Here is a 25106-nt window from a genome sequence, read left to right as displayed (position 1 = left end):
TTGAGTTGCAATAAATCACATTTTTTAATGAGGGAAAAATTATTGGAATTATCTGACAATATATGTAAATGAATATTAATTTGATGTACTTGCTTTGTTTATTTTGTATCTTCCTCATATTATTGTTCACTTATTCCTCCTTTTTTATTTTATCTTTAACAGAAATGTCTTCTCTTTTTTTAATTCTTTTTTTAAAGAAACCGCTAGGTACTTCTATCAACATATTCAACATTACGAGCTTTAAAACAACTACTTTTCTTCTACTCTTGAACAAAGATGTAATTGTTGGTATTCTGATCCTTGCTGCTCGTGATTAACATTAGATGTAGTATGTTTCTGTGCTACCTCAAAGGGAATTACCTCTGTTGGTAGCCACATTTCGTCATTTTCCCTTACTAGCGACTGATACTCGTGCTCTCTTGACAATGACTCTCCATTATTTATCTGTTGATAAAGATGCTGAGTTCCTAACAGAAAGTACTGCTCTGCAGGGTTCTCTTTTGGTTTCCTTTCGTCCAATAAGGTTGGAGTGCATTCTCTCGATACTGCTCCAACATTAATATTCGGTGGTATCAGGTTTGGTGATTCGTGGGGTGTGTTCAATTCTGCTGGTTCGTGTGTTTCCATTTCTATTCTATCCTGTATACATAAAAAATATATTAAGAGAGGATACTTTTTTACTCAAGCAGTGAGCGCCAAAAACTATTTTCTTAACTTGAATCAAAGTGTTAACCCAGAGCAAAAATTTTATTCCAAAATGAGGTTTAGGCCTTCATTTGCTTATTTCCCATATATTTTCTATAAAAATCCTGACAAAGCAAAGTTCTAATACAAATGCAGAAAAACATCTTTGTACAATTGAAAATACCGCTTCAAACAGGCATTTTATTATAGTACATCAATTTCTAACTGTTTAAAAAGGTTTTGAGTGTTAACCCAAAACGAAAATAGGGATCAAAACTCATACGAAAGTCTAGTTTTTGGCGCTTCTTGCCATTATTGCTCATTATTGAAAACAATTTCCTCTTAAAACAAATTTTGTTTGCTTGATAAACCCCAAACCATCTACTCTATCCCTATTACTACTAAGGCAGACAATCAATAAGTAAAAGATAAAGGAGTAGTCCATATTCAAATATATAGTACCACTTTACTTTTTTTCTCTGCCACGCCCTCCCCCTAAAAAACAAATTAATCAATTAAAAACACCGTTCAACAGTACGTATGGCTTTTTATCTCTTCATTTTTATTTTCTTATTACTGACATTTTATAGTATTAAGCTCACCTCTACAGTTGCAAAAGTTTCTGGTTTTGAAACCCTAAAAAGCAACAATATAATCGTCAAAACGTTTATCAAAATTCAGTTGGCTATAGTCCTGAAAAATGGCATGAACTATGAATTATTTGTTTTTGCATGGGGAGTGAGGATTTGCCTTGGACGGGGTAAACTGATTACATACAGTACGTATATGGAACATGTGAACTTACCTTTGGTTGTCCCTTCTCTTCCTTAAAACTAGAATATATTTAAAACAATAATAATAAGTAAAAAGACGGACACACCCCGATAAATCAATGATTTGAAATTATTCCATCGAATCATCATCAATCGTTTTACATACTTCACGGATTCTGATTAATACTACATGACTTGTACTGCATGCTGGAATGAAAGAGTTTACCTTTTAAGGCAGTCCTTTTGAAAATGTAGCACACTAATAGCGCCATGATAATATTCACAACTATTGATATTGATGTTACCATAAAATAAACTGTTGCAAATGTGCGACCTGATGAAAACAGAAAAAAAAATTGATTAAAGGAAACGCACAATATGTGCCTGCCGACTTGGGGTAGCGGTAAAGCAAAATAATAAAAAAGCATGTAAATATATATAAGTGAATTAATTAAGATATATGTAATCTTTATTTATACTTATATATGTAACATTGATATAACCTTGAATGAATAGTGACGAGCAAGACCTCTCTCCAGGCTTGGCTCTTGATTCATGACCTTTGAATAATGATTAGGAAGTCAAGTCAATTGTTAATAATTCAACTGAAGTAGTTAAGAAAGTGGCTCATCAGATGTTTATTGGTAATTCTGACCTGTAGTGGTTTGTGATGATGATGTCGTTATTCGATGGTGTTTTCTACTTGGCATTAGAGAGGGTGGATGGACTGAGGATAGATGACATTAATTGTTTATGAGTAAATCATTCCATCCATCCATGCATCCATGCATCAACACAGCTTCCTTGCATGCATCCATACATCCATTCATCCATCCATCCATCCATCCTTCCATTTTTCTTTAACCATCTAAAAAGTAGTTATTTATTATTGTTCTCCAAACCTGTTTGGGTGACATTGATAAAATGTTCATCATAACCAAGTAGATTTTCTGCTTTACACCTGTACAACCCACAGCTGCCTACGTCAATGGTTACTAGTTCCAAGACACCAACACCCGTAACAGTATGAGATCCTGTCAATATTGATCGATTACGGGGATCATACCACGTGAACAGAGGAGAGGGCACGCCATAGGCCAAACAGTATATCCTGATTTTACCACCATTATATGAAGAAACTGTGTCATTTGATGGGACTACATCTATTTCTGGTTTGTCTGTGAAGAGAACGAATTGATTCTTCCAATATATACTTTCTGATATACGTTCAGAAGGTATTGGTTCAATTTGTGAGTCACATTTTGTTCTTTGCAAATGGCTGTCATTTAAAAAAAAAATTTTAATAAGATAATAAGTTAGGTATTCATTTAGAAAGATAGATGGCCAGCTTTTTGTCGTTTGAATGGTCATTGCATCTTTGACTTTTGTACCATTATTATATCTAGACACTGTGTCATTGACTTCACTGCATCTTTTTCTTGTTTGACTGTGAAAAGAATGAATTAATTCTTCCAATACCTTCTCATATACGTTAGCTCGATTTGTGAGTCCATTTTATTGTTGTTTTTTTCTTTCTTTCTGCTTAATGATTTCATGTTCTATTAGGATAACCAAAACATCGACATTTCGTATTTGCAACAAAATAACCGGCTATACAATGAAATTCAGAGGTTACGTTGACAAAATAATCAATGTACTAAACTCACACTGGACAGATATTGTTGTACTTCTACAGGTTGGATTCTCCTTCGGGTTGTTACTGGCACAGCAATTATATATCCCACTATCGTTTCTTGTGATATTTGATATATTAAGTTTTACATTTCCAACGCCTTGGTTCTTATGGAACTTGCCACCATCCATCAATCTCAGCCGTGTGACGTTTGGTTCAGGAATTCCAACCGCAGAACAAGTGATAAGTAATCCTTCGAATTCATTTACGCGTATGTTTGAAGACGAAGGTTTTAACGTGACTTTAGGAAAAGCTGTCATAAGAAGAACGAAGCTCATTTAAAGCACTGCTAGAATTACATTATTGCTCATGCTAAAACAATATAAAAATGCATCCAGATCATTGAACATGCTAAAACAAAATACAAAATCAGTAGTGTTTATCAATGAAAAATAATCCAAAAACTAAATAAAAGCAAAAACTTTCCATATAAGTAAAATATAATGATACAAAAAATAATAAAAATAATAAGATATAAACAAACAACAACAAAAAACAAAAAAACAAAAACAAAAAGCAAAAAAAACAACAACAACAACAACAAAACAAAACAGCAAAGATAAACGAGAGCTTGATGTAATTTTAAATACGTGGTACGTGGATGGTATAAATAATTGAAACTCGTTAAAATCGCGAATCAAGATGCATGTACCATTTTCCTAATCTTACTAATAATGAGATATGTAGCATCTGAACTAATTTCAACTTACACGTTACGACTAGCTTAACTTTACTTGTTATGGGGCTTCTTGTTGCCAGCACCAGAACACATCCATACGTACCACTATCAGCCAGAGTAACATTATGGATTACTAGTGTAGCAGTTGATTCTTTACTCACTCGAACAGGGTTCAGTAGTCTAGCAGGACATGTATTGATGGTTATGTACCATTTCCCCTCGTTGAATATATTTTCTTGTGCGATTTGAAATGCCCTGCCATTGTCAGCATAGAATATCCACTTTGGCGAATAAACACCAAACTCTTCCAACTTGTTATCCACACTGTAATCCCACACGAGTTTAGCGGTCTCTCCTACAGACACATACAAAACACTTGGTGGAACTACTGTGAAACGAGCTGCACCTAAAATATCCAACCAGGAAATATTAAAAATGTAAAAATGTAATATTTTAGCGAAAAGGTTATTCCTGTAGGATAAAGCGATGTTTCTGAGAAAGTAGACAAACAAATTCTCACCCTGCGTTCTGCTCACGAGTAACACGTTCATCATCACTGAAATCCATAGGACTAGAGATGCCTCCATTGTTTCAAAAGATTAAAGCATTAGTGGATCAAAATGATATAATACTTGAATAGGTAATGTGTTTCACTTTTATAATTTTTTTTTTTTTTTTTTTTTTTGGCATGAGGAATATATTTCTCGAAAAAATTGTAATGAAATGTGTTTTCTTCCATTCTAGCGCATTTTAACACCAATCAAATGATGCTAAAATCAAGCTCATGTTTATTTCATTGTAATCAGTGCCCGGGGGCAATAGGGGGGGGGGGGGGGGGGGGGGGGCGGAATCAGTGGACCACTTGATTAATGTATCTTTAACAGGACAAAATGATTAAGTATAACTGTTTTTGTTTGTTTTTTTTTTTTTTTTTTGCTTTGTTTTATCTTGGTTTGTTTTATGTTATTTTTGTGCTCCTTATTATTGATATTTACTAAAAACATTTACCTTTAGTAGAAACGCCTTCTCTTTTTTTTTTTTTTTTTTAATAAAAAATCTAGGTACCTCTATCACAATATTCAACATTATTTTAATACAACTACTTTTCTTCTACGCTTGAATAAAGATGTAGTGGTTGGTATTCTGATCCTTGTTGCTGCTGATTAACATTGGGTGTAACATGTTTTTGCGCTGTCTCACCGGGATCATTTGTTGGTTGCCTTATTTCATCATTGTCCCTTAGTAGCGACTGATACTCGTGCTCTCTTGACAATGAATCTCCATTATTTATCTGTCGATAAAGATGCTGAGTTCCTAACAGAAAGTGCTGCTCTGCAGGGTTCTCTTTTGGTTTCCTCTCGTCCAAAAAGGTTGGAGTGCATTCTCTCGCTACTGCTCCAACATTAACATTCGGTGGTATCAGGTTTGGTGATTCGTGGGGTGTTTTCGATGCTGCTGGCTCGTGTGTTTTCATTTCTATTCTATACTGTATACAAGAATATAGTAAAACAGATTGTGTTTGTTTGTCTGTTTGTTTTTCATGCCCCCCCCCCCCTCCCCCAAATAAATTATCAATAAATTAAAAACGTAGTCCAACATAATATAGTATTGAGTTCACCTCTACAATCTCAAAGGATTCTTCTGGTTTTGAAACCCTATAAAACGCGAAAATATAATCGTCAACACGTTTATCAAAATTCAGTTGGCTATATTTCTGAAAAATGGCCTGAACTATGAATTATTTGTTTTTGCATGGGGAGTGAGGATTTGCCCCGGATGGGGTAAACTGATTACATGCAGTACATAAATGGAACATGTGAACATGCCTTTGGTTGTCGCTCTTCTTCCTTAAAACTAAAATCATAATTAAAACAATATTAATAAGTAAAAAGATAGACAAAACCCGATAAAACAATGTTGCCAGATATCGAACAAAGACAGAAAAAGAAATATTAAATTAAATCTGAAATTATTCCATCGAATTATTATGAATTGTTTTACATATTTCACGGATCCTGATTAATACTACGTGTATGCTGTATGCTGGAAATAAAGTGTTTACCTTTGAAGCCAGTCCTTTTGAAAATGTAGCACACTAATAGCGCCATGATAATATTCACAACTATTGATATTGATGTTACTATAAAATGAACTGTTGCAAATGTGCGACCTGATGAAAAGAGAAAAAATGATTAAAGGTAACACACAGTATGTGCCTGTAGACTCGGGGTAGCGGTAAAGCAAAATAAAAAAAAACCGTGTCAATATATAGAAATGAATCAAAATATATGTAGCCTTTATTTATAATTAAATATGTAACATTGATATAACCTTGAATAAATAGTGTCGAGCAAGACCTCTCTCCAGGCTTGGTTCTTGATTCATGACCTTTGAATGATGATTAGGAAGTCAAGTCAAAAGTTAACAATTCAACTGAAGTAGTTAAGGAAGTGGCTCATCAGATGTTTATTGGTAATTCTGACCTGTAGTGGTTTGTGGTGATAATGTCGTTATTCCATGGTGATTTCTACTTGGTATCAGAGAGGGTGGATGGACTGAGGATAGACGACATTAATTTTGAGTAAAAAATTCCAAGCATCCATCAATCCATCCATCCATCCATCCATCCATCCATCCATCCATCCATCCATCCATCCATCCATCCATCCATCCATCCATCCATCCATCCATCCATCCATCCATCCATCCATCCATCCATCCATTCATCCAATCCATCCGTTCATGCATTAATCCATTCATCCATTCATCTATCCGTCTATTTTTCTTTAATTATCTCAAAACTAGTTATATATTATTATTCTCCAAACCTGTTTTAATAACCCTAATAATGTGTTCATCATAACCAAGCATATTTTTAGCTTTACACCTGTACAACCCATAGCTGTCTGCGTCTATGGTTTCTAGTTTCAAGACACCAACACCCGTAACAGTATGAGATCCTGTCAATATTGATCGATTACGGGGATCAAACCACGAGAACAGAGGTGAAGACACGCCACGTGCCAAACAGTATACCCTGATTGTACCCCCATTATATGAAGAAACTGTGAAATCTGATTGAATTACATCAATCTGTGGCTCATCTGTGAAGAGAATAAATAATTTATTTTCAACTCGCACTTTTTCAATGAACTTGATTGTGATCATATTGATTTGTTACAAACCTTGCAGCGCCTCCTCACCCTACCATTTTGGCTAAAAAAAACATAACAACATATATTTGTATATCTTTAAGAAAAATAGCATTTAGACTCACACTGGACGGTTACCAAGATACTCTTACAAGACGGAGGTTTCTTCAGGCTGTTGATAGCACAGCATTCGTATTGCCCACTGTCATATCTTGTAATATTTGTAATATCGATTTTCACATTCCCTACGCTTGATTAATGACATCACCCTGTACTTTTTGCCACGTGACGTTTGGCATAGGAGTTCCTACCGCAGAACATTTGATATGCAGTTCTTGGGATTCGTTAACAGGTATGTTTGAAATGACGGATTGATCCATAAAGATGGAAATGCTGTGAATAAGAAAATAACACATGTAAGTACATCAGTCGTCGCCCTTACAAATATGACAAACAACTAAAAACCAAATGACTTATTTTGAACATTTTTATTAGAATGCATACCATATATCCATGAAGAAGTTAACTATCAAAATTGTACATATTAGTGCAAAGTGCAAAGGATATATAGTATGCGCAAAGAACGAAAGAACGAAAGAACGAAAGAACGAAAGAACGAAAGAACGAAAAATTCCAATTTTCAATTCAAAAAATTCAAAAAATTCAATTCCAAAAAATTGAAAACAATTATACCCACATGTTACAATTAGCTTAACTTTACTTGTTATGGGGCTTCTTTTTGCCATCATCAGAACACATCCATACGTACCACTATCAGCCAGAGCTACATTATAGATTACTAGTGTAGCAGTTGATTCTTTACTCACTCGAACAGGGTTCAGTAGTCTAGCAGGACATGTATTGGTGTTTATGTACCATTTCCAGTTGTTGAATATATTTTCTTCTGCGATTTGAAATGCACCGTCATTGTCAGCATAGAACATCCACATTGGCGAATAAACATCAAACTCTTCCATTTTGTTATCCACACTGTAATCCCACACGAGCTTAGCGGTTTCTCCTACAGACACATACAAAACACTTGGTGGAACTACTGTGAAACGAGCTGCACCTAAAATATCCAACCAGGAAATATTAAAAATATTACGTACTAGCAAAATGGATATTCCTGTCGGATAAAGCGATTTTTTTGAGAAAGTAGACAACAAATTCTCACCCTGAGTTCTGCTCACAAGTAACACTTTGATGATCAGTGAAATCCATAGGACTTGAGATGCCTCCATTGTCTCAGAAGATTAAAGCATTATGTGATCAAAATGATATAATATTTGAATAAATAATGTATTTTCACTTTCATGATTCGTTGTTTTATGCATGTGGAATTCCTTTCTCGAAACCAAATATCAATGAAAAGTGTTTTCTTCCATTCTAGCGCATTATAGCACCAATCAAATGATGCTAAAATGAAATTCATGGTTATTTCGTTGTAATCATTGGACCATTGATTTAATATCAAGTCAAAATGATTGAGGATAACTGTCCTTCTTGATTTTTTTTTTTTTTTCTTATTTTTCTTATTTTTCTTATTTTTCTTATTTTTCTTATTTTTCTTATTTTTCTTATTTTTCTTATTTTTCTTATTTTTCTTATTTTTCTTATTTTTCTTATTTTTCTTATTTTTCTTATTTTTCTTATTTTCTTATTTTTCTTATTTTTCTTATTTTTCTTATTTTTCTTATTTTTCTTATTTTTCTTATTTTTCTTATTTTTCTTATTTTTCTTATTTTTCTTATTTTTCTTATTTTTCTTATTTATTCCGTTTACTAAAAACAATCCAACTGAGCGTAAGGGCGTAAACGTGATTCTTATTCCAGATGATTTCTGATGCTTCAAATATTTACGTTATACTGGAGGCAGGGCATCCATGAGAAAAATCACTGAACACCTTAAAAAGTGTTACCCCCAGTCATTGCAATTAAACTCAGCGTTGTGCTCAAAATAATGTACCAATGGAGATAGTAATGGAATCAAACATGACCATTGATTTCGAAAGCATCTAAACCTTCACGATATTGATGAAAGCCCCGTGTGGTTAAGTATCAAGAGAGGTTTCGTACCCATAGAAGACTTCTTTTGGTTTACTGTCATTTAATAAGTATAAACATACCTCATGGCGCGCGCCTTTTTTTTTCTTCTTTTTTTTTTTTTTTCTTTTCTTTTTCGTAGATGTTGCCCACTACATTATGCCTACACTGAATGTCCTTTTATTAATTACTACCACTTACTACTACTATAATACTACAAATTGTATACGCCAGGCCGAGTCTTTAAAAGAAAGACTAAAAATAGCATTTGTTTTCGAGTTGCAATAAATCACATTTTTTAATGAGGGAAAAATTATGGGAATTATCTGACAATATATTTAAATGAATATTAATTTGATATATTTGCTTTGTTTCCTTTGCACTTTTGCTTTCTTGTCTTATTGTTCACTTATTCCTCCTTTTTATTTTATTTTTAGTTGAAACGTTTTCTTTTTTTCTTTTTTCGTTTTTTCTTTTGATAAAACCAACATTACTTTAATACAACTACTTTTCTTGTACGCTTGAATACAGATGTAGTGGTTGGTATTCTGATCCTTGCTGCTCGTGATTAACATTCGATGTAGCATGATTTAACACTGTCTCACAAGGAACATTTGTTGGTAGCCCTATTCCATTATTGTCCCTTAGTAGCGACTGATACTCGTGCTCGCTTGATAATAACTCTCCATTATTTATCTGTTGATAAAGATGCTGAGTCCCTGAGAGAAAGTGCTGCTCTGCAGGGTTCTCTTTTGGTTTCCTCTCGTCCAATAAGGTTGGAGTGCATTCTCTCGATACTGCTCCGACATCAATATTCGGTGGTATCAGGTTTGGTGATTCGTGGTGTGTTTCCAATGCTGCTGGTTCGTGTGTTTTCATTTCGATTCTATCCTATATACAAGAATATAGTAAAACAATTTTTTTTGTTTGTTTTTTTGTTTTTGTTTTTGCTTTTTGTTTTTGTTTTTGTTAGTTTGTTCGTTAGATAAACCCAAAACATCTACTCTATCCCTATTACTGCTAAGTCAAGGGGCCAAGGGTTAGTGAGTAGTCCATATTCAGATATATAGTACAACTTAATTTATTTTCATCCACACCCCCCCACCTAAATAAATTATAAATAAATTGAAAACGTAGTCCAAATCAGCATCCTATATTATTAAACTCACCTCTACAATCTCAAAAGATTCTTCTGGTTTTGAAACCCTAAAAAGTGAAAATATAATCGTCAAAACATTTGTCTAAATTCAGTTGGCTATAGTCCTCCTGAAAAATGGCGTGAACTATGAATTATTTGTTTTTGCATGGGGAGTGAGGATATGCAACGGGTGGGTTATTACATACAGTACGTATATTGAACATGTGAATTTACCTTTCGTTGTCGTTCCTCTTCCTTAAAACTACAATATATTTAAAACAATGATAATAAGTAAAAAGATAGACACACATCGATAAAACAATGTTGCCAGATATCAAAAAAAGAAAGAAAAAGAAATATTAAAATATAAATCTGAAATTATTCTATCGAATCATCATCAATTGTTTTACATACTTCACGGATCCTGATTAATACTACGTGATATGCATGCGCTGTATGCTGGAATTAAAGTGTTTACCTTTGAAGCCAGCCCTTTTGAAAATGTAGCACACTAATAGCGCCATGATAATATTCGCAACTATTGATATTGATGTTACTATAAAATGAACTGTTGCAAATGTGCGACCTGATGAAAACAGAAAAAATGATTAAAGGTAACAAACAGTATGTGCCTGCAGACTCGGGGTAGCGGTAAAGCAAAATAAATAATAAATAAAAAAACGTGTCAATATATAGAAATAAATTGATTAAAATATATGTAACCTTTATTTATAATTGTATATGTAACATTGACATAACCTTGAATAAATAGTGTCGAGCAAGACCTCTCTCCAGGCTTGGCTCTTGAGTCATGACCTTTGAATGATGATTAGGAAGTCAAGTCAAATGTTAATAATTCAACTGAAGTAGTTAAGAAAGTGGCTCATCAGATGTTTATTGGTAATTCTGACCTGTAGTGGTTTGTGGTGATGATGTCGTTATTTCATAGATACTTCTACTTGGCATCAGAGAGGGTGGATGGACTGAGGATAGATGACATTAGTTTTTTATGAGTAAATCATTCCAAGCATCCATCCATCCATCCATCCAAGCATGCATGCATAAATCCAGCTTCCTTGCATCCATCCATCCATCCATCCATCCATCCATCCATCCATCCATCCATCCATCCATCCATCCATCCATCCATTCTTCCATTCATCCATCCATTCATCCATCCATTTTTCTTTTACCATCTAAAGTTAATTATTTATTATTGTTCTCCAAACCTGTTTGAATAATACTAATAAAATGTTCATCATAACCAAGTAGATTTTCTGCTTTACACCTGTACAACCCATAGCTGTCGGGGCAAATGGTCACTAGTTCCAAGATACCAACACCAGTAACAGTATGAGATCCTGTACCTATTGATCGATTACGGGGATCATACCACGTAAACAGAGGAGAGGGCACGCCATGGGCCAAACAGTATATCCTGATTTTACAACCATTATATGAAGAAACTGTGTCATTTGACTGAAGCAAATCTATTTGCGGCCCATCTGCGAAGAGAGTGAATTATATATTTTCAGTCTGCACTGTTTCAATGATTTTGATTGTGATCATATTGATTTGTTGCAAACCTTGCAGCGCCCACTCACCCTACCATTTTGGCTAAAAAACAAAGCAACATATATTTGTATTTCTAAAAAAGATAGCATTTAGACTCACACTGGACGGTTACCAAGATACTCTTACAAAATGGAGGTTTCTTCAGGTTGTTAATAGCACAGCATTCGTATTGCCCACTGTCATATCTTGTAATGTTTGTAATATCGATTGTCACATTCCCTACGCCTTGATCAATGACATCACCCTGTACTTTTTGCCACGTGACGTTTGGCATAGGAGTTCCTACCGCAGAACATTTGATATGCAGTTCTTGGGATTTGTTTACAGGTATGTTTGAAAGGGACGGATTGATCGATAAAGATGGAAATGCTGTAAATAAGAAAATAGCGCATGTAAGTACATATCAGTCATCGCCAATACAAATACGACAAACAACTAAAAACCAAATGACTTATTTTGAACATTTTCATTAGATTGCATACCATATATCCATGAAAAGGTTAACTATCAAAATAGACCCTTTTCGAGTTCCAAATTACCGCTGATTACATACTCATTTGCTCAGACTAAGCCTCGAACCAGTGTTTTTTTCACTTGCAAATACTAAAGGTATAGTAAAGAATGCACAAGTTCAACAATACGAACACTTTGAAATCCCGCGGACCTTGACTGGAAAATGTGAATATTCTTCACAAAATCGAGGCTTAGCCTGAGTAAATGAGTCTGTAATCAAGAAACACAGCGGTAATTTGGAACACGAAAAGGGTCTATTGTACATGTTAGTGCAAAGTTGAAAGTGCAAATGATATGTGGTATGCACTCTAACGAAAGAACGAAAGAACGAAAGAACGAAAGAACGAAAGAACGAAAGAACGAAAGAACGAAAGAACGAAAGAACGAAAGAACGAAAGAACGAAAGAAAGAAAGAACGAAAGAACGAAAGAACGAAAGAACGAAAGAACGAAAGAACGAAAGAACGAAAGAACGAAAGAACGAAAGAACGAAAGAACGAAAGAACGAAAGAACGAAAGAACGAAGAACGAAAGAACGAAAGAACGAAAGAGACGAAAGAACGAAAGAACGAAAGAACGAAAGAACGAAAGAACGAAAGAACGAAAGAACGAAAGAACGAAAGAACGAAAGAACGAAAGAACGAAAGAACGAAAGAACGAAAGAACGAAAGAACGAAGAACGAAAGAACGAAAGAACGAAAGAACGAAAGAACGAAGAACGAAGAACGAAAGAACGAAAGAACGAAAGAACGAAAGAACGAAAGAACGAAAGAACGAAAGAACGAAAGAACGAAAGAACGAAAGAACGAAAAACGAAAGAACGAAAGAACGAAAGAACGAAAGAACGAAAAACGAATATTATCAATATATTAAGAATAAGATTGTACTTATCAGTTCGAGTCTGATTATGCATGGTTGAATAAATGTTAATGGGAAAACGAGGTCCTCACCTTAATAAATAACAACAAACGCACGGAAGATATTTCAAAATTTGGAAAATCAAAATCAAAAACTAAAGCAAACAAGAAAAGAATTTAATAGAAACAAGAACAACCATTCCAACAAATTGAAAGAATTATACCCACATGTTACGACGAGTTTGACTTTACTTGTTATGGGGCTTCTTGTTGCCAGCACAAGAACACATCCATACGTACCACTATCAGCCAGAGTTACATTATGGATTACTAGTGTAGCAGTTGATTCTTTACTCACTCGAACAGGGTTCAGTAGTCTAGCAGGACATGTATTGGTGTTTATGTACCATTGCCCCTGTTTGAATACATTTTCTTGTGCAATTATAAATTCACTGCCATTGTCAGCATAGAATATCCAATTTTGCGAATAAACAACAAACTCTTCCATCCTGTTATCTACACTGTAATCCCACACAAGCTTAGCTGTTTCTCCTACAGACACATACAAAACACTTGGTGGAACTACTGTGAAACGAGCTGCACCTAAAGTATTTTAAAATATAAATTATAAATTATATATAAATGTGAATATTCCTGTTGATAAACTCGGAGAAAGTAAACTCGGAGAAAGTAAATAAACAAATTATCACCATGCGCCTTGTTCAAGAGTAACAGGTTTATCGTCATTGAAATCAATAGATCTACAGAGAACTCCATCGTTCTTATGAAGCAATGATGGATCAAAATAATGCAATATTTAAATTGGCAAGTATCCTATTTCACTTTCATGGATCAAATTTAATGCGTGTGGGATTCTATGGCTTCTTAAAACCACATAAAAAAACATTTTTCCCACTACTGTAGAACTTTCAACACCCCTAAAAATATTCGAAAATTGTAACTCTATTTGAGGGAAATTGAAGCTAGGGTCGGATTTTTGGAAAATAAGAAGTGATTAAATTAACCTCAATTTTTTATTAGCTTGGGCTCAAGCGCTTTAGTTTGAGTTTTTTGAATAAATTGTTTTCGTGGTAGCGTTAGGATAGGAAGTGCAGACTTTCGGAATCTTGTCAAAGAACAAAAGATAACGTAAACCATATATAAAAGAATGGTTTACTTGAGCCCAGCTAAATAAACTTAAATCAATAAACAGCGGACAACGAATAACAAAGTCGATAGATTCGATATATGTCTTCTGCCAAGATAACTAGAATTCTACGTCACGCTAGGTGCAGACTGCATTTTACAATGAAACATGCATACCTTCGATATTTAGCTACCTGTTGAAAGGGAAATATAACGGCTACACACGTCAAGCCAATTAGAAATTAATCATGTACATTTTTTAATTCCTAGATAATGATAATCATGCTCTCCAGCTCTTGATAAAGATCATGCGTTTCTGATGGAAATTGCGGTTTTGCGGTATCCGGTCCTCTTTACTCTCGATATTGAATTAGGGACCGGATACTATCAATGATGATTTGATGTTCAAGTTTGAGGGTTTAAAATTCTGTTTCCAAAGCTATTGGTTCTTGTGGTTTCAGTGTCTCTTCGTGCTGCATAAAACGCAAAAACACATGATCAAAAACGATACCTTATTGTTTTAATTAGAGAAGCACGCAACGACATGTATAGGAGAACAATTCAATACGCGCCATCGATGTAAGTAAAATTCCTTTGCGGTATGAAAGAAATAAAAAAGAAACAAATTAAACTATTGAAAGAAAAAGAAAAAGATTAAAAAGGAAACAGAAATATTTTCGAATTCGTGTCGGCTTGGTAAATAAATAATTGAAAATACCATAATATATAATATTACTTTTAAAAATAACGTTACACTAATACTTAATTCACAACCACTTGTCATAGATCATTCAGTGCGCTTCAGCAGCTGACTACTATTTTTGCCACACATTTCATTTTCTGAATTCTGCATATATATATGGGAGAGAGGGGAGAGAGAGAGAGAGAGAGAGAGAGAGAGAGAGAGAGAGAGAGAGAGATCCTTGTGTCCCCTGTAGTGCCTAGGAAAAAGAGTAACATTGTTTCACTCTAACCAGGTAGGTGTATTTTAAAGTGACAGTCGCTAGCTTTGATATGAAGTACTAGCGTTTTACATAATGCTAGCGCTACAGGTATAGAAGTCAACATTTTATCCTATTCCTTTTTCTGCAAGATACAACTAGAATTACTTGAAGCAACTTAAGTACAGCAAAAAATTCGTCTTCCGGTCTATCAGGTTTTCATGTTTTCTGTGTCTTCATTTAATCACAGTGATATTACTTGCCATGGCTCTATTCCGCTTCCTTTTGATATCATCATCATTTATTTTTGCATAGGCGGTTAAGTTGAATGGAAGTTAAAGTATTACCTCTGCAGGAAGAAAAAAGAAAAGCAAAGATGATGGTGGCGAGTAAAATTACTAACCAAGAGCTAAGCAAAAACAGAAAACGAAAGGATGAAGAGAATGAAGGAAAAATGAAGGGATAAAATAGAAAAAAATGCACAAAGTCTAAGAATAACCAGACACCAAATGTACCTTTTAGATATCTTAGAACTGTTTTATCTTTTTTATTGCATGGCTTAATAAATGCGCATAAGAAGAGGGGGGAAAGGTTGGTTATTAATGAATTTCGACTTTTTGTTTCTAAAAATATGCAAATTATTAATTTTATTTGATTATTTTATTTTAATTATTAGGCATAATACATCATGCATATAAGGAAATACATCAAGTAAGACCTCCGGTAAGCATGGCAACTTAGCCACTCCCTCCTTATTATACGAATATCAAAAACCTAATGCGGGATCTTGTGTACCACAGGACATAAGGGATTATCTTCTTATCAAGGCAGCAAAACACATTGCAAATAATCTATTTCCTACATATCCTATGAAAGACGTCGACACCACACATGCTCAACTCATATTCCTAGTCCCCGATGGAGAAGGTCATTAACATGGACTGGGAGAGTCTGGTCGGATTGCTCCGAAATAAACATTATAATTATCCTTTATAAAGTAGAAAATTATCATTGTCATATTTACCCATCTTCTAATAAAAGAAAAGAAGTTAGTATTAGATACTTCAGATTTTTCGATTTTTTTATTTTTTATTTTTTTTATTTTTTTAGTAATTATGTTTGATTAATGGCAAAGTACTCACTGGTTGCAGTGGAATTTTTGGTTTTGAATAGGTAATATTATTTTTCTAAATTGGGATTTTGATCTTTGTTTGAAAATAATTCACTTCTTTTTCTTAAAATGTAATTCAGGATTAGAGGTAATCTCATATAATTGCGTTACATCTTTTATTGACATACGAATTCTTTCCTAAAAATAACACAAATATATGAAGAGGCCGTTTTGGGTCAAGTTTATATCATACTAATGAACATGCAGCAACAGGGAAGGCAACACGCTGTAGCCAATCTGGAACTATTTGAGCGAATTTCAGATATTTCTTGTTAGCCATTTGTACTTACTCGCACTGACATGAAAGACGGGTTGTTTCTTCTCCAATCTATAACATTTATATTAACAATTCTTGAGGAATTACTTATATTTCCGCATGCTGGTAAGTATATGGCTCTTCAGCTTTAATTTTCACAACCACAAAATTGACAACATCACTATATATGTGGATATACTAAATTTGGAACTTAATTTTGGTTTCTGAATTAATTTATTTTGAAATATAGAAACAGATTAGTGAAAACCTAGCATAAATCCTAAATGAACTGCTATAAAGCAAGAGCACACATTCGATACCAAGATTTATCTATGCTTCAATATTTTCCAATTGTTTTTGCTGGCCTCAAAAGTATATATCATATGAATTAGTACCTGCGCATGCTAATATTTACCCAACTGAAACTGCTATTAGCTATGTAAATTTGTATGTGCGCAAATTGATTTTAAAAGTGCTTTGTATGATGTCAATCAAGTAGATTCTGGAGCAGATCTGAAATTATTATTATTATTATTATTATTTATTTATTATTTATTTATATTTTTTTGCAAATGTATTATGTGTACTTATTTGCGCCTATTCTAAAAAATCTCCTAGTTTTAACTTCCTTTTTTGTATTATTATTAATATCCTAGAGGAGATCAAATCGATAATTATGAGAATGAGTAAACTAGTAAATTGACATTGTTATTATCAATTCAAGATTGCACAGCTCGATTCACCCAATCTCCCCCACCAGTGGTGAATGCCTCTGTTGGACAAAATGTGAGATTTGTTTGGAATTACACTGTCGATAACAGAGACAAGGAATTCCAATCTGAATCACCAAAGTGGAGCTCTTGGGATGCAACTGGAAACGAATACACAATCGGAAGTGATGACAGATATGCCAACTGGAAGTTTGTAATCAAAAGATTTACATGTCCATCAAGATTCCTAAATCCTGTTCTTCGAGTTAGAAGAGAACAAACTGCTACACTAGTCATCGTCAATGTTACTATTGCTGATAGTGGGATATACATGTGCAGGCTGCTTTTTAAGGCCCGCAACCCCATTTCAAGTTCAGTTCAGCTTTTTGTATCAGGTATAAGCACTTAGTATTATTAGATGACTTGGATCTTATGTTTTGACCTTACATTGCGTAAACGTAATCATTTTTTGTTGATTCATATAATCTAAGTAATATTGGTATTTCTGGTATTGGATGTTGCTGCCTTTTTTGCTCGCTCTTTTTGTTGCTTTAGGCTGTGAACATAAGGGTCCGGCTTAGGTTATAACAACAGGGTAGTAACCAGGGGTCTTTCAGGGTGAGTGCACAGAGAATGGAAATGGTACTATGTCTAAACTAACAGCCGTCTTTAGAAGGGGTATAGCATTAATAAATAAAAAAGGTGAATGATTGATCCACTAAGTAACCCAAAATTTGCAGAGGCAAAATAAAAATATACAATAATGGGTGAGCGATAGTTAAAATGCTACAATTTGCAGATGGAAATTTGGTAAAAAATTATGATCGTCAGCTTTTTGCCTGGGGGAGTAGGGGAGGGGGGAAATCTACGGCATATCGGGATAAATAAACGCTCCGCGTTGCCATTCGAAGGTTTAGCTCTCGATTTCAGGAAGTATGGTCCTGTTTTAATAAATCGAAAAGTTAAATTCCTAAAATCATGGTTCCATAGCAGATGAACTTTGAAACATATGAAATTTACTGCGATGAACATTCCGTTTAGTTTTCATGACGCATCCCACATGAATTGGAGTTCGTATGCGTTCAAAACCATCAGCGTCACAATCAAAGAATTTAAGTTTGCTGGTCATAGCAAGAGGTTAATCATCTATGGTTTAGGGGCCGACTAACCTCTCCCTTTAGGCTTCGGCCGAGCTTCCTGATCAGTCTGTAATTCTTCGGATAGCGGTGTCGGGGCCGAAATCTCCGGCATAGCCGTAAATGCGCTGCCATACGACGGTCCAGCACTCAATGTCTGGAAGTATGATTTTTAAAAGAGATAAATTCAGTGTCATAACAAGATGCATTATAGGTTGGGTGCACAGGAAATGGAAGTGGATCGTAACAGTCTTTTTGAAAAGTGGTATTTGTATAACATATACATTTCAAGAATTCGCAGAACCAATAATAAATATCAATAAGTATGGTGAATAATCGATCAAATAACCAACCTGGAATTTGCAGAAGCAAAGAACTCCAATAACTGGTGGGGAATAGTAAAAATGCTACAATTTGTCGATGGAAATTGGTTAAAAAATATGAATGATTCAACTACCCTTCAGCTTTTGCGGCGGGGGCTACACGTGCAACTAATGCACCTCCCTTTGTTATGCCCCTGAAAAAAAAAGAGAAATCGCGGGAAAGGCCTTACAAGAAAAATTAAAATATATTCCCAGACAAAGCACTAAAGACAAGTATCAATGATCATTCAATGAAACAAAAGGTTATAGGAAAATTGTTTGAGCTTCAAGTCTTTCTTTATATTATACTGCGAAAATGAAAGGAAGCTTTAAACTTTTAATTTACAAATTCCAAAATGTTTTAGTTATAATGTCGAGCTTGTGGGATATAGCAACAGTAACCAAGGGAAATCTATAAGAGCACCATGCTAGTGTTGCTGCTCATGTTGTATGTTTTGTTGATATGAATTATGATTTATTTTGGAATAGACGCATTACCAAGATTCAAAAACATTCCTGCAAGTAAACTCTATGCGTCTGAGGGCGATACTGTTAAGTTGGAATGGGATTATTATGTGAACAACAAAAGCACCACTTTTGCCCTTACTTCTCCAATGTGGACATATCACAAACCAAGGAATGGTTGGCAAATAATTGGGTACGATGATGGTACTGCTGGATGGCAATGGAAAATAAGTCCCACCTGTCCTTCAAGCCTGCTAAGTCCTCTCCGAGTGAGCAAGATATTTACTGCAAATCTTGTTATTTTCAAAGTGTCCAGGTCTGATAGTGGTAAATATAACTGCAATCTTGTGTTGAAAGATAAGTCAGCAATCACGAGTCAAGTGGAACTTATCGTTACAGGTGAGAATAGCTATGAGACAATCTATTACAAACTATATTTTACGCATATTACGATTATAAGTTTCTCACTTTTACCCCCAAAGGTTCAGCTAACTATAGCTAACTTAACTTAACACACTATTTCAGCATTTTTTAATTTTATTATTTGTTTTAATTTTTTTCCTGGAATTTATTTCTCCAATTATGAGTCTGGTTCTTCTCATTGCGAATACTGTTCACACATATTTGTGAACGTGACGTTACAAATCTAATGTTGTATTTATCTTTTTTTTTTCTGATCACAATGAAAGTTACGCCAGTATTCACAAACTACCTTCCAAGCGTCGTTAATACATCCGAAGGTGAAACCTTATCGATACTCTGTTCAGCTACTGGTCCTCCAACACCAAATATCACATGGTTAAAAATGGTGGGTTCTGCGAAAGTAATCAACAGCTGCGGGGTGGGCAATACTTCTCTCATAATACGAAATATAACAAGAGAACACCAAGGGGCATATGAGTGCCAAGCAAAAAACAATCCAAATGGAACTTCAGCCACAAGAATAACAAACGTTGTAGTGATGTGTAAGTATATATAGGTTTGTGTTTTTGTAAGTTTGTTTATGTTTCTGCTTGCCTGCTTGCCTGCTTGCCTGCTTGCCTGCTTGCCTGCTTGCCTGCTTGCCTGCTTGCCTGCTTGCCTGCTTGCCTGCTTGCCTGCTTGCCTGCTTGCCTGCTTGCCTGCTTGCCTGCTTGCCTGCTTGCCTGCTTGCCTGCTTGCCTGCTTGCCTGCTTGCCTGCTTGCCTGCTTGCCTGCTTGCCTGCTTGCCTGCTTGCCTGCTTGCCTGCTTGCCTGCTTGCCTGCTTGCCTGCTTGCCTGCTTGCCTGCTTGCCTGCTTGCCTGCTTGCCTGCTTGCCTGCTTGCCTGCTTGCCTGCTTGCCTGCTTGCCTGCTTGCCTGCTTGCCTGCTTGCCTGCTTGCCTGCTTGCCTGCCTAAATGATTCTCTTTTTTTTTCTCTAGACAAACCGTCTTTCAAATTTTCAATGAGTGATACGACAGTAACTTCCCCACTTGGACTCCACCAACGTCTACTCTGTGCAGTTAATGGAAGCCCTATTCCAGTTGTTACTTGGTACGACCCCAAGGGAAGGCAACTCCTCTCTAATGTAACCTCCTTCCAATGGTACAGTGAAATAATAATCAGTATCAAAGATGACGATTACTTTGGCGTATACACGTGCCGTGCAACAAATAATTTAGGATCTTCAGATCACAATATCAGTATTATCAAACTGCAAGGTATGCATAAATTTTCTGTTATATTTTTTAATGTGTTTTGCATTTATTTTAATTTTAATTTTAAGAAAAGTTATGAATGAAGTGCTCTTTTGCATTGGGTGTAGGGCTTTCCCATTCAATGTTAATTTTTAACCTTTTTTTGTTTACATTCAAGATTTTAATGTTATCTGGAAACAAGTAGATACTATATAAAAAGGATAACACGTGGTCTGAAAGGTGGAAAGAATAATAGTTTCATATAAACCAGTTTCATAAAAAGAAATTTTCGAAAATGTTAAACGTTATTTTATTATTACGATATTTCATTTCTTTTTTTAGGTTCGATTATAAGTGAGCAAAGCAGCCAAGACAAGACGCGTTTCAGTAAGCAATGCAATGTTTCATACATTTAATTCCCCTTCCTCTTCTCCATTTCCTTTTTTTCTTATAATTCTCTCTTTCCAACATTTTTTAGATCATCTTTTTTTCCATACAACAACCTATTATTTCAGATCAAACAATCATCATCATCTGCATTATCATTATCGTTTGCTTGCTTGTGTTCAACATGATATTTGTTATTGCTACATGCAAAAGGAGCTGTAAACAGGGTGAGTAGTAGAACTACGAAGATATCATATAGCAAAATTATGCAACATTTATTCTGTTCAATTTGATCCATAACGTATCCTTTTTATGTTTAGGCCAAAGAAAAATGCGTGACAGGTAAAATAATTTATAGACAAATTAAAAAAGAATTAATAGATATGATATGCTAAAACGTTTGTGCATTTTCATCATTTAGCGTGATTGTTTTGTTTGTTTGTTTGGTTTTGTTATTTTGATTTCAAACACTATTTTCATTACTCTATTTAAAAGATGACTATCACAATCACATGCGAAACCATATTGTTTTTCTTCCTTTACAGAACGAATATTACCTCAGACACAAGTCCAATTGGCATGAATTGTATGAAAGATTCGTCTTCATTCCCCATTGTTAATACATCAGATAGTAGGCAGTCAACTGGTGTCTACGACAGTATTTATGAGCAGACAGTCGACCCATTAAGTACTGCTACTTCAAAACCAGCTGAAGATACGCATCAAACGAACGAAGCTCCACAGGATATAACCGTAGATGTTACAGTAAACCAGGGCTCGCCTTTTTACCAAGACCTTGTCCTACCACATACAACATCATCACAGGGTGCATCAACACCAGATTACCAGTCACTTGATATTGGAAACCTAAGACTAGTTAACCCAATGAATGACTCAGCCACAAACCCATACCAACCCTTGCAAATGACAAATTTATCGTCCTCCCAATACCAAGAGCTTATCTTATAATCAAGAGCAACTTTGATAAAATGCTTGACACACTAATATTACCGATAATTAATAAGAGTTCTTAATAGAAATATTTTTTTTATATACTGTACACTTCGAGTTTATATAGTTAACGATGAAGTTTCAAATAAGTAGGCTTGAGAAACGTTTTAACAATCTTTTTTCAAAACAAAATATTTTGGTGCTTTGCATACAAAGGGGAGAGAAAATCTGCAAAGTTATTGACCCTTCACATGTAGAGGTTTATGTTTTCTTCTTGGCTACGTTGTTTGAGAACCTCACAAAAAGCAAAACCAAATAAAACATCCCTTTGCAGCTGATCGTACACACAAATACTAATATTTTATTTACTCGTTTCATTACTTTTTCGTTTACCTGGAAGAGGGGTCGGGTGGGGTGTGAACAAAGGTCATTAGAAAGGCAGTTTTACTTTTTTTTAGGCAAAAAGGGGTCGCAAGCCGCCCAATAATCCCCTTTCTGCAATTGGCGCTTAGGCCAGTGCAAAAAAATAATAATAATAATTAAAAAAAAAAAAAAAAAAAACACCCAATGAAAAAGGGTGATGGCAGAAATGATACCGGCCCAGTTTTTATTCTAGCCTCTAGCTTTGAAAATAGCGCCAATTCTTTTTGCACTGAGCAATGGCATTATAGAAAGATAGGTAGGGGAGGGTGGATGGTAGGCTACAAACTAAGAAACGAAGGATTTGAAACTCTAGCTGAATCGTTTGACAAGCGGAAATATTCATTTTCATTTTCATTTTCATTCTAATATATTCAGTAAGCCTATAAAGCTGCTAATTATTTTCACATTCACTTATTTCGTTTCACCTTTCTTAGTTTTGTTAAACAAGTAAAGCTTTTAATCCCGGTTAAATTGCCCTCTGGTCCAAAGGCAGCCAAATCAGAAATACCGCATGTTTTATTGAACATGTAACTCAACTTGCGTTACATTTTCTATTTAAAGTGAACAAAAGGTTAATACAGGAAGGGTAAAAAACAAAACGTATTTATTTCTTTTTCGAACACGTTTTATTGCTGATTTCTGAAATCGCGCCCAAAAATTATGGCCAAAAAAATCGCTTGTACAGTTTTTTGAGTTCCACATACGACATGATTGGAGGCAAATTTCCAAGAAACTCTTCATTAAATGCTGCTATCTTCTTAATATTGGCATTACTTCCTGTGGTAGGTAAGTTCACAGTACTCGTCGTAGAAAGCACACAGAATGTATACTCATATGACAATCCGTCCACTCGGAACGATGCAGAATCACTTAAAAATAGTATTAATTATTTATTTTTTTCTTAAATCAGAACCAATATCGTTATTTAGTTATTGGTACAATGCCGGTGTAAATATAGGTTTCCACGACCTTGGGGGTCTAGAAATTAGAAAGAAAGCGCATAGGACGGAAGGGAAAGAAGAAAAAATAGATGTATAGTTGAACTTTCGTTTGCAATTGCAAATTAAAAAATTAAAAAAAAAAAAAAAAAAGAATTTCGAATGATCGATTGTCAAAAATCACCGAGCCCCGTCCAATTCATAGACATCATCTCCGTTAATACACTGAACGTTCGCGTAACTTTCGGCAACGTCTCTATAAATTTGCTATAAAATACAAGGCTGTGATCTTCTTTTTTAGATTCAGCATTTCGTTTAACTAATCATCCTCCCACTGTGCTGTACGTACAGACGGGACAAACTGCCAGGTTCGTGTGGGACTACACCGTTGACAACAGGGACATGGAGTTTAGTCTGTTTTCACCAGAATGGGGCTTTTATGGTTCTAATAACAGAAGAGAAATTATTGGTAGGGAAGATGGTCTGAATGGATGGAAGTGGTTCGTCAATACCAAAACATGTCCCCCTAGGTTATTAAATCCTACACGAGTCGGTAAAGAGTCTACTGCTACACTGGTTATCTCTAATGTCACCGCTGCTGATAGTGGGATATATGCCGGAATGCATGATTGTGTTGACCACAGCAGCCTATCCGATTTCAAGTAAAGCAAGGTTAATGGTCACAGGTAACTGACAACAGTCTAATTAGCCCCTCCCCCTCCCCCCCCTTGTGATTGACGTCCACCAAAACCTTCTTCGTCGAGACAGAAACAATCGCTAGAGGGCGCGTGTGATTGAAAATTGCTATAATACATTTGGGTGAAAATACGTATTGCATAATATAAATTTTTAAGTAAATAATCGTAAATAATTCATGGATGGAACAAATTCTTTTGGCTCAAGAGCGTACTCAAGCAGTTGAAAATTAATCATCGCAAAACCAAAAATATATTGTTTCTTGTTAGCATTATTAGTTGCATCTCCTTCCCTCACAGTTTCATTACTTAATGATTTGTCTACTGGCATACAAGTTCGTCCACATTTCAATCCCCAACCACCATTATCAAAAAATATAACAGAAGGCCAAAAGCTGAGTGTGCCTTGCAACTGCTGTTTGTCCACCAAACTCCTAACATCACTGGGTACAGTAATAGGTCACGTAATCAAGAGTACCGGAACCGGAAAGTGCTACACTGTGGATACCGATATTACAAGAGATCAGAATGGGACGTATGAGTGTCAGGCCAGAACAACCCTAATGATAAGACCGTTTCACTGCACAGACTGTAGTGACCTTGCATTGTAAGTATCACATTATTTGTGTATCTATTTTGTTCTTTAGATTTCTCCTCCTCCACTCTTTACTCCCACTCCTCCTGGACTTCCTCTACATCTAACTTTATTTGTCAGCAAAGACTTTAGAAAGTTATCGCGCTTACAACTTCTTATTGTTTAT

At 35.1% G+C, this 25106-nt stretch overlaps 7 protein-coding genes across 16 annotated transcripts in view; 2 read left to right on the top strand and 5 right to left on the bottom strand.

The window, feature by feature from the left end:
* Nucleotides 1-97: 97 nt before the first annotated feature.
* On the bottom strand, nucleotides 98-8228 carry LOC148913834 (uncharacterized). Its single transcript, XM_089040078.1, has 10 exons — nucleotides 8159-8228; nucleotides 7679-8053; nucleotides 7107-7226; nucleotides 6658-6933; nucleotides 6313-6384; nucleotides 6161-6217; nucleotides 5892-5999; nucleotides 1490-1517; nucleotides 1287-1320; nucleotides 98-639 (listed from the first exon to the last, which is right to left on the bottom strand). Exons 1-10 carry the CDS (start codon nucleotides 8223-8225, stop codon nucleotides 250-252), a joined length of 1527 nt encoding a protein of 508 aa, XP_088896204.1. The 5' UTR covers nucleotides 8226-8228; the 3' UTR covers nucleotides 98-249.
* On the bottom strand, nucleotides 2093-4460 carry LOC148913836 (protein amalgam-like). Its single transcript, XM_089025865.1, has 5 exons — nucleotides 4350-4460; nucleotides 3861-4235; nucleotides 3125-3403; nucleotides 2360-2635; nucleotides 2093-2184 (listed from the first exon to the last, which is right to left on the bottom strand). The coding sequence occupies exons 1-5, from the start codon at nucleotides 4414-4416 to the stop codon at nucleotides 2096-2098; spliced, it is 1086 nt and encodes a 361-aa protein (XP_088881991.1). The 5' UTR covers nucleotides 4417-4460; the 3' UTR covers nucleotides 2093-2095.
* LOC148913835 (uncharacterized) lies at nucleotides 4737-5563 on the bottom strand. The gene is made up of 2 exons (XM_089025928.1): nucleotides 5448-5563; nucleotides 4737-5315 (listed from the first exon to the last, which is right to left on the bottom strand). Exon 2 carries the CDS (start codon nucleotides 5301-5303, stop codon nucleotides 4929-4931), a length of 375 nt encoding a protein of 124 aa, XP_088882054.1. The 5' UTR covers nucleotides 5304-5315; nucleotides 5448-5563; the 3' UTR covers nucleotides 4737-4928.
* A 962-nt stretch (nucleotides 8229-9190) lies between the features above and the next one.
* On the bottom strand, nucleotides 9191-14499 carry LOC148913833 (opioid-binding protein/cell adhesion molecule-like). 5 transcript variants are annotated; one of them, XM_089025842.1, is made up of 10 exons: nucleotides 14432-14499; nucleotides 13337-13711; nucleotides 11839-12108; nucleotides 11394-11669; nucleotides 11076-11147; nucleotides 10924-10980; nucleotides 10643-10750; nucleotides 10399-10426; nucleotides 10196-10232; nucleotides 9191-9917 (listed from the first exon to the last, which is right to left on the bottom strand). In XM_089025842.1, exons 2-10 carry the CDS (start codon nucleotides 13614-13616, stop codon nucleotides 9531-9533), a joined length of 1515 nt encoding a protein of 504 aa, XP_088881968.1. In that variant the 5' UTR covers nucleotides 13617-13711; nucleotides 14432-14499; the 3' UTR covers nucleotides 9191-9530. The 5 variants fall into 5 exon arrangements, with proteins under 5 accessions (XP_088881968.1, XP_088881964.1, XP_088881967.1 ...); XM_089025838.1 differs by lacking the exon at nucleotides 14432-14499 and adding an exon at nucleotides 13819-13897; XM_089025841.1 differs by lacking the exon at nucleotides 14432-14499 and adding an exon at nucleotides 13819-13897 and having other exon boundaries at nucleotides 11532-11669.
* Nucleotides 14500-14677: 178 nt separating this feature from the next.
* LOC148913827 (uncharacterized) overlaps nucleotides 14678-25106 on the bottom strand; it is an 83055-nt gene continuing 72626 nt past the window's right edge. The window contains exon 7 of the mRNA XM_089025908.1: nucleotides 14678-14727. The gene's annotated coding sequence lies outside the window, so the exon portion shown is untranslated. The remainder of the gene's footprint in view (nucleotides 14728-25106) is intronic.
* Nucleotides 15147-22640, top strand: LOC148913832 (uncharacterized). Of its 5 annotated transcripts, none has more exons than XM_089025817.1 (11): nucleotides 15147-15231; nucleotides 15872-15918; nucleotides 15996-16748; nucleotides 17347-17727; nucleotides 19605-19694; nucleotides 19985-20260; nucleotides 20697-20975; nucleotides 21294-21338; nucleotides 21467-21565; nucleotides 21659-21680; nucleotides 21884-22640. In XM_089025817.1, exons 3-11 carry the CDS (start codon nucleotides 16667-16669, stop codon nucleotides 22305-22307), a joined length of 1698 nt encoding a protein of 565 aa, XP_088881943.1. In that variant the 5' UTR covers nucleotides 15147-15231; nucleotides 15872-15918; nucleotides 15996-16666; the 3' UTR covers nucleotides 22308-22640. The 5 variants fall into 5 exon arrangements, with proteins under 5 accessions (XP_088881943.1, XP_088881939.1, XP_088881940.1 ...); XM_089025813.1 differs by having other exon boundaries at nucleotides 19320-19694; XM_089025814.1 differs by lacking the exon at nucleotides 15872-15918 and having other exon boundaries at nucleotides 19320-19694.
* Nucleotides 23246-24745, top strand: LOC148913831 (uncharacterized). 2 transcript variants are annotated; one of them, XM_089025924.1, is made up of 3 exons: nucleotides 23246-23498; nucleotides 23952-24336; nucleotides 24682-24745. In XM_089025924.1, the coding sequence occupies exons 1-2, from the start codon at nucleotides 23420-23422 to the stop codon at nucleotides 24314-24316; spliced, it is 444 nt and encodes a 147-aa protein (XP_088882050.1). In that variant the 5' UTR covers nucleotides 23246-23419; the 3' UTR covers nucleotides 24317-24336; nucleotides 24682-24745. The 2 variants fall into 2 exon arrangements, with proteins under 2 accessions (XP_088882050.1, XP_088882049.1); XM_089025923.1 differs by having other exon boundaries at nucleotides 23952-24716.

Source organism: Actinia tenebrosa, unplaced genomic scaffold, assembly GCF_029948245.1.
Source record: "Actinia tenebrosa isolate PJP-AT-01 unplaced genomic scaffold, QUT_ActTen_1.0 PGA_scaffold0__85_contigs__length_37466705, whole genome shotgun sequence".
NCBI classification, from domain to species: Eukaryota; Metazoa; Cnidaria; class Anthozoa; order Actiniaria; family Actiniidae; genus Actinia; species Actinia tenebrosa.
The sequence above is the reverse complement of the archived record's forward strand: the minus strand, read 5'-3'. Positions and strand labels throughout refer to the sequence as shown.